We start from the raw sequence: 8420 nt of genomic DNA on the forward strand, positions 1-8420 counted from the left end.
TTAAATTTTACATCCTTCAAAATGATAATTCAAGACCTAAATCAAACCATTATATTTTATTATATTATTCATTTTATTTTACAATAATTAGTAGTGTCAAGATTGATCCTAAAAATAAGAGAAATAATTAAGAAAAATATTAAATTTAAAATTGATATTATGAAAAATATTATCCAATTAACACAATCAATTTTCACTTAATCATAACTAACTTTTAATTATCTTAAACTAACTCTAAAACATATTTAACTATAGCTAACATATACTTTTAGTCATTATATATTTATTTATTTTATTATAATTTATGTTTTTTTTAAAAGATAAAAGGAATAATAATATATTATAGGCTAAATTATATTCGTGGTCCCTTAACTTAATTCCAGGTAACGTTTTAGTCCTTTATCTTTTTTTTTCCCGATTTAGTCCTTTATTCCTAACAATATCAAATAAAGTATAAAAATATGAGTTTATTTGAAGATTTGCGTTACGAATTTGATGAAATTTGTATTATATTGAAGAATATAATTAATTTTATGAGTTTTGATAGAATTTTTTTTTGAATTTTTGTATAAAAAAGGATAACATGGTTGAAATTTTAAAACATAAAATATCAAATTGTTACTTTAAATTTAAATAAATGATCAAGTCGAAAAAAAAAAGGATAAAAGACTAAAACGTTACCTAAAACTAAGTTAAGGGTCACAGATATAATTTAGCCTATATTATATAATGAGTAACTACTACCAACACAAGACGTGCAAGGAGGGGAGGGGACAGAGAACAAATACAAGCTGTCCATATTATTTATTACCAAGAGAAGTATGAGCATTCCAAACACTCATTATAAGTCCTCTCTTTCTTTTCCCAAACCAATTCCCAGTAACCTCAAAAACAGAAGGCCAACCTGTTGCTTGAAACAACCCAGCAATCATTTGCATTGTTAAATAAAACCAAAACCCGTGAACGTTCGGGAAGAAATATTAATACATGTATTGTTTGCGACTCTTGCGGAAGAAGAAATTAAACTATTTATCAACTTCGTGCTTTTTTACAGCAACAAAACACCAAAGCCACCATGATTCTTTTTATTCCAATCATCACGACCATAACAATGTCATTGCTTCCAACAAGGTCATCGCCAATTATGTTCGATCCGGTGACGTGGATTCTGCTCTCCGTGTGTTTGAGAAAATGACAGTTAAATCCACTATTACCTGGAACTCTATGCTCGCTGCATTTGCAAAGAAACATGGAAATTTTGAACATGCTCGCCAACTGTTTGATAAAATTCCTGAACCAAATGCTGTTTCATATAACATCATGTTGGCGTGTCATTGGCATCATTTTGGCATCCATAATGCCCGTGGTTTCTTTGACCGTATGCCTGTTAAGGATATAGCGTCGTGGAACACTATGATTTCGGGTTATGCTCAAGTTGGGATGATGGATGAGGCGCGAAGGTTGTTTGTGGAAATGCCGGAGAAAAATTGTGTCACATGGAGTGCGATGGTGTCTGGATATGTGGCTTGTGGGAATTTAGATGCTGCCGTGGAGTGTTTTTATGCTGCTCCTATGAGAAGTGTGATTACATGGACTGCCATGATCACTGGATACATGAAGTTCGCAAGGGTTGAATCGGCGGAAAGATTGTTTCGGGAAATGTGTTTGAAGACTTTGGTAACGTGGAATGCTATGATTGCTGGGTATGTTGATAATGGTAGAGCAGAGGACGGGTTAAAGCTTTTCAAGATAATGTTGGAAATTGGGATTAAGCCTAATGCTTTGAGCTTGACTAGTGTGCTGTTGGGTTGTAGTGATTTATCAGCTTTGCAGTTGGGTAAACAAATTCATCAATTAATTTATAAATGTCCATTGAGTAGAGATACAACTGCAGTAACTTCGTTGATTAGCATGTATTCTAAGTGCGGGGATCTTAAGGATGCGTGGAAATTATTTGTTCAGATTCCACGGAAAGATATTGTAACCTGGAATGCAATGATTTCTGGCTATGCTCAACATGGAGCTGGTGAAAAGGCTCTTCATTTGTTTGATGAGATGAAAAATGAAGACATGAAGCCAGATTGGATTACTTTTGTTGCAGTTTTATTAGCTTGTAACCATGCAGGACTTGTAGATCTTGGGGTTAAATACTTTAACTCAATGGTAAAGGATTTTGCTATTAAAACTAGGCCAGAGCACTATGCATGCATGGTTGATCTTCTTGGTCGAGCTGGTAGGTTATCTGAGGCTGTAGATATGATCAAAAGTATGCCTTTTAAGCCTCATCCGGCTATATTTGGGACACTTCTGGGTGCTTGTAGGATCCATAAAAACTTGCAGTTGGCTGAGTTTGCTGCCAAGAATCTGCTTGAGCTTGATCCAACTAGTGCTACTGGTTATGTTCAATTGGCTAATGTTTATGCAGCACAAAGCAAATGGGAACATGTTGCTAGAATCCGAAGATCAATGAAAGAAAATAACGTTGTGAAGTCCCCTGGATATAGTTGGATTGAAATCAACAATGTTGTGCATGAGTTTAGGTCAAGTGACAGATTACATCCCGAATTGACTTCTATACATGAAAAACTAAATAAATTGGAGAAGAAAATGAAGTTGGCAGGCTATGTTCCAGATCTTGAATTTGCATTGCATGATGTGGGAGAGGAGTTGAAAGAACAGCTTCTTTTATGGCATAGTGAGAAACTGGCAATTGCTTTTGGACTTTTGAAGGTACCATTAGGTGTTCCAATTCGGGTGTTTAAAAATTTGAGGGTTTGTGGAGATTGCCACTCTGCAATCAAGTACATCTCAGCTATAGAAGAAAGAGAAATAATTGTTAGGGATACCACAAGGTTTCATCATTTCAAGGATGGGTTATGCTCCTGTAGCGATTATTGGTAAGCGTGACGGTCTGCAGCCACTACAATGGTATTGAATTTTAAGAGTATGCGTTATTGCAAGATAAATGATGTCATGCTCTTCACCTTGAAGTCGATTTGGTATCAGTTATTCATAACAAGAACACCACAAGCTTCATTGCTCCAGCATCACGTTAAATTTCCTGTTGTGTTAATTGGCTGTGATGCTGAAATTAACTCTTAAAGTAGTTAGCTGCCTTTTGGAGAGTTTGAGGTTCGCCTGGACAGACCATGAGCAAGAGAACGCAATTGATTGCTGCTCGTTGGCACTCCGTGAAAAAATGCATGCCCGTATGCAGCATCAAGAAAAGAAAAACGATTAATTTATCCTCCAAAATCAACAGGCTACATGGGTTGTGGTGGATTTCAACAAAGGCCACCTGAAAAACGACTCAGAGGACAGTTGCGGATCTAAATCATGGAGTTGGGACTTTGGAGCATCAATTGCTTACCGTATGTTTTTCAGTCACTTGTGCAAGTTGAATTGGGGATTCAATATTAACCGGGAATTTTATTTAAATAAATTATTTAATTTTTTGAAACTTATATTTCTATATAAGACTATTCATAGATTGCTACCAGTACCAACACACCAGATTTGGGTCGAAATTGCTTAACCCCGTGAAATTGAAGTTTGCAACACAACGAAATTCTACAATAATGAGTTAAAAACTATGAATCAGAACGCAGGCATGTATACCATCTTGCAGCGAGACCTTGCTCAGGAAACCTCTTAAGTTTTCTACGGCAAAAAAATATGGTCAACCAAGAAAGCAAACGAAACTGAAATAATAAATGAAACTTCTCAGAAATAAAAATTCAGTTTTCTATATATTTTATTTCATAGACTTACAAGAGTGGACGCAATTGAACTACATTTAACTCCTACAGAGAAAATGATCGATTCCGGGAATAGGCTATTGCGTAAGGTAAAATGTGCTTGGAGACAAAGAACAAAGGCAAATACTGCTTTTCAACAATATTCCTAATTTTGTACATATTGTTTTTAATCAAATACATTGAAAAGAATTGAAGTTTTAACAAGGAGCTGAACGATAAAGAGTAAATCATGACGAACAATCTTCATATGAAAGCATTATGTGAAAACTAGTTTAGATGCCACAGAGACACATATGAACGTCTAAGACCATGAATACTTAGTCTCTAAGTCGAGCAGCAACCAGACTTTTGGTTCATTGGCTGTCCTCGAATTTGGACTGTTGGAGGCCTGGCATTGTTCGCTGGTTGACTTGCCATTCTGTGGAAAAATTTGCCAGGGACAAGAAAATTAGGTCAATCATCAAGGTAGATTTGTTAATCAGTACCTATTGACTAAACAAAGTTCTTTGATCTACACAAACTAAAAAAAAAAAAGCTCTACAATTGTCCCATCCTAAAAAATTTCACGACATTACATACAGATATTGCATACCTGTTTTTAATTTCAGCAGCCATGGCCATGAAAGCCTGTTCCACGTTGGTGGCATTTTTAGCACTAGTTTCCATGAAAGGAATTCCAATTTCATCTGCAAATGCCTGGAAAAACACAAAGCACAAACATCAATGATTAGATAAAAGGAAGGATTCAAAAAATGTTGGTGGGAGTGGGACATGTATATGAAACAAAAATCAACAAATTGAGAATTTGAGAATCACCTTTGCTGTTTCAGAGGACACAACTTTATTTGCCGCGAGATCACACTTGTTTCCAACTAGAAGCTTGTTTACATTTTCACTTGCATAACGGTCAATTTCATTCAGCCACTGCTTAACATTGTTAAAGCTCTCTTGGTCAGTGACATCATAAACAACCTGCAAAGAAGAAAATAAAAAAGATTACGCCATTGTTTCCCAAGATAGCATAAAAAGGAAATTACTAAGGAAGGGCCAGTTTAAAAAGACTCACAATTATGCCATGAGCCCCACGATAGTAGCTGCTAGTGATAGTCCGGAAACGTTCTTGACCAGCAGTGTCCCACTATACAGTAAAAAGATGCAGAAAATTCTGTCAACAATTGCAGAGTACAGTAAAGCAACAAATCCAAATAACACTGCTAAAATGAACCAAGAAAACAATTGGTAACTGGAAAGACTTGGAATGTACCACTTAGCAAGTGAACATATAATGGTTACCAATAAAAGAAACGGAAAGATATCCTTGGATACATGGGAAATAAAATTCTCTTGGATTGATTTTTCAAAGGCAAGTTCAAATTGATTTTTGTACATCTAATTGAGACAATTTCTAAAATGTAATTTAGGTGCAGATAACAAAAACAACTGCTTGTGACAAATAGCCCTCTCACAGTCTCACTGTGCGTGTAAAACCCCGTTCAAAACCAAAAACAACTTGTTCAATATTCAAATAACAGTAACTTTTTCAGTGACTTACAATTTGAAGTTTAATGGTCTTCCCGTCTTGCTCAACAGTGCGAATTTTCTATAGAAGGAAGCGTGATAAGTAATTAGTCAATATTTGTGTTGAAAATAACATGGAAGTAAGGTTAAGTGGTGGGTATGGAATGCTTACAAAGTCCACTCCAATTGTACTGATATAGCTGTCAAGGTATGAATCATCCTGTTTCACAGAAAAATTAATAGTAAGAAGTGTAACCTCTACTTCTTAAAATATAATTCAAGGTAAAAGCTATTTGTTTGACATTGCATCCGTCACCAACGGGTGAGAGCCGTTTTATGTGATAAGGAGGAGTAAATCTTGCCATTGGATCTAACAATGAATTGATATGAATAAAGCTGTGTGACTATGTGAAATGATGATGTGACTAATAAAACCTTTTAATCTTGAGCATATATGGATATGGTCAAGATTTACTCTTTTCACTCTCATGCAAATAGCCCTCTCACAGTCTCATTGTGTGTAACACCTCACACACGCACAAACATATTTTCAATGCCTAAAATATATCCAAAATTCCAAATTTTCAACTTTGTATGGTAATTGAATTGTGAGAATATTCAACTTCATTTTTCATTAATTGGAAAAATGTGACCAATGACCACAAAGCAATTGTCTCAAGAATTAAAAAAAAAGGACAGAGGCTCAGAACTTACAGCAAACCTCAGGAGGAGACATGACTTGCCCACACCAGAATCTCCAATCAACAAAAGCTTGAACAAATAGTCACTGAAAATAACATATAGATGCTCCAATCAAAGATATGATAATATCAATGAATGTATCTCCTTTTTCAAAAGATAATGGCCAGAACAAAGTGGGTGAGTATGATATGGTCCAAATGAGTTTTAGTCTACAACGGACTAACTTCTAATAACCATTGATATATTTTAATATAATGAAGAGTTATAATTATTTATAGGCAAATGTTAACAAGTTCCCTAAGGGCACTTGCTAAAGAAATAAATGTATAAATATTGTATTGGAAGTAGTGTACTCAATTCCTTAGAAGTTTAAAAATTGTTATTTCCAATACAAAACTTTTACTTTTTTAATTTATTAACAAGTGCGAAGTGCCCCAAGGGCACATGTTAGCAAGATAACATGTTCCCTTAGGGTATTTAATTAAGGAACCAAGAATAAAAATTGTGTTTAAAATAACAATTTTTAAACTTTTAAAGAAGTGAATACACAACTTCCAAAACTATTTCTACAGTTGATTCCTTAGCATGTTCCCTTAGGGAACTTGTTAGCATTTGCCTTAATTATAATGTACATTGGAGATGAGAAGTAGATTCACGTAGACCAAAAACATAGTGCATGTGTTGGCATCACGGTGAGTTTGTCAGAGTGAGCCACTGTGATACCAAATATATACTTAATTGGATCATGCTATGCAAACCAAGTTATGTCTGAGCTAAGCAGCAAAAATCAAGCTCATGAGTGCCCCAGTAGACAGCAAAACATGACTGTCTAAAAGGTACCATGTAGGCTGCCACCTATATATAACATAATTATAATTAATTAATCCAAGATTAAAATCATGCACCGACTACCCATTCTACTTATTAAATTGTTCCGTGATCTGTATACCATGTGTTAACACAGACCCACGGAACTTCATTAGCTTTGCACAAAATAGTTTTTGTCCATTTTGGAATTCCCATAGTACAAGAGACATTTATTGATCCCACAAAAATTCAACAACTAAAAAAATACCTCTAGTAAAAATTTTAACCTATTAATTTTAGGGAGGACCACATTTTGCTTATATACATCATATTCGTAGATCTATCTATAGAATAGAACTTCAAACTTCAAAGATCCCCTTATTCACATCGGTAAATAAAGCCAAGAAAGAAACTATAACAACCCCTAGATACAATAGAATACAGTATCACTAACCACACACAAATCACAATCACCGAATAGGGGGAAAAAACCATGCGGCCCTTCCTCCAAATAAAGAATACAAACATAGCCATCAATTTTGGTGTTCTTTCAAGGTATTAATTTTAAGAAATTCACAGAGTCCTCTTAGAACTCACATTTGAGTTTATTTACTTAATGAACAATTGCACATCTCTTGCTAGATACTAACCCAACCCAATTTCTGCAGTTATATCATCACTATAAAAAAAATTATAAAATTAAATTTAAAATTACAGCCCAAAATTGGATCATAGAATCAAAGATTTAAAAGATAGCATAAACATAAGTGAACATGATGAGCAAACGGATCTATCATCTAAAGAAACGGATCTAAATCAGCGATGAAGTTTGTAGAAACACAATCCAGCATAACGTTTGGAACAAATTCACAAGCCATGCATCAGAGAAAAAGTAGAACAAAGACGAAACAACACTTCACAAAGCACCAAAATTCACAACAGTGGAATGACGAATACGGTAGATCTAAACCAGCTCGATTCAGATAAAGTAAAATAAATATTGTAACGGTTTTATTTTTGGTGGAGAATTGAAGCAGAAATGGAAAGAGCGAGGAGAGTTGGGACTTACTATTCGGGATTCATGACGGGGAGAGGTTGGTTGGAAGCGAATTGAATCGGAAAGGGATCGGAGGAAAATAGGAGAGCAAGGGTTTGGCGGCGAAGAGAGTTACCGGTATCAGAGATCGTCGGCGGAGGAATAAAATGAGAAGTTGAGAGAAGAGAGGAGATGAAAGAAGAAATCGAAGAAACGTGTGAGGGAGTGGCGTTTTAAAATGACCCGCAGGTGTCGGAGGTATATGCGAGTGGGGTGACGTATACCAACAACATCGGTGACTGCCACGTGTTCTGCACCCTCTTTCCATTTACCGAATTGGATCATTTCCTTTGCACTCTACTATCAATATCGTTATGTTTCAAAAATAAAATACTCCTTCCAAACTTCCTTCTCATTTTTTATTCTTCAAACAACAACTCGATCAATAAATTAATAGACCCATGAGAATATGAAAATACGAACTTATTTTTTTAAATTTAACTAAATAAATGATATCAGTTAGATTCTTGTGTTTCGTAAAGAAATACAAAATATTGCTTTTAATTTCAAATACTAGTCTACAAAAGATTAAATTCACT

The 8420-nt window shown here is 35.0% G+C and overlaps 2 protein-coding genes across 2 annotated transcripts; one reads left to right on the forward strand and one right to left on the reverse strand.

The window, feature by feature from the left end:
- Positions 1 to 849: 849 nt before the first annotated feature.
- Positions 850 to 3048, forward strand: LOC101496032 (pentatricopeptide repeat-containing protein At4g16835, mitochondrial). Its single transcript, XM_004508896.4, has one exon. The coding sequence runs from the start codon at positions 988 to 990 to the stop codon at positions 2899 to 2901; it is 1914 nt and encodes a 637-aa protein (XP_004508953.1). The 5' UTR covers positions 850 to 987; the 3' UTR covers positions 2902 to 3048.
- A 674-nt stretch (positions 3049 to 3722) lies between these two features.
- Positions 3723 to 7974, reverse strand: INR134 (rab-type small GTP-binding protein). Its single transcript, NM_001278997.1, is given in 8 exon segments — positions 3723 to 4176; positions 4351 to 4454; positions 4575 to 4730; positions 4825 to 4896; positions 5311 to 5358; positions 5449 to 5496; positions 5991 to 6063; positions 7855 to 7974. Coding segments are annotated over 8 exon segments (609 nt in total). The 5' UTR covers positions 7869 to 7974; the 3' UTR covers positions 3723 to 4082.
- Positions 7975 to 8420: the final 446 nt, after the last annotated feature.

This window comes from Cicer arietinum, chromosome 7 (assembly GCF_000331145.2).
Source record: "Cicer arietinum cultivar CDC Frontier isolate Library 1 chromosome 7, Cicar.CDCFrontier_v2.0, whole genome shotgun sequence".
Taxonomy (NCBI): domain Eukaryota; kingdom Viridiplantae; phylum Streptophyta; class Magnoliopsida; order Fabales; family Fabaceae; genus Cicer; species Cicer arietinum.

Coding starts and splice junctions, on each gene's coding strand:
- LOC101496032 (XM_004508896.4), top strand. CDS start 988: ATGTATTGTTTGCGACTCTTGCGGAAGAAGAAATTAAACTATTTATCA.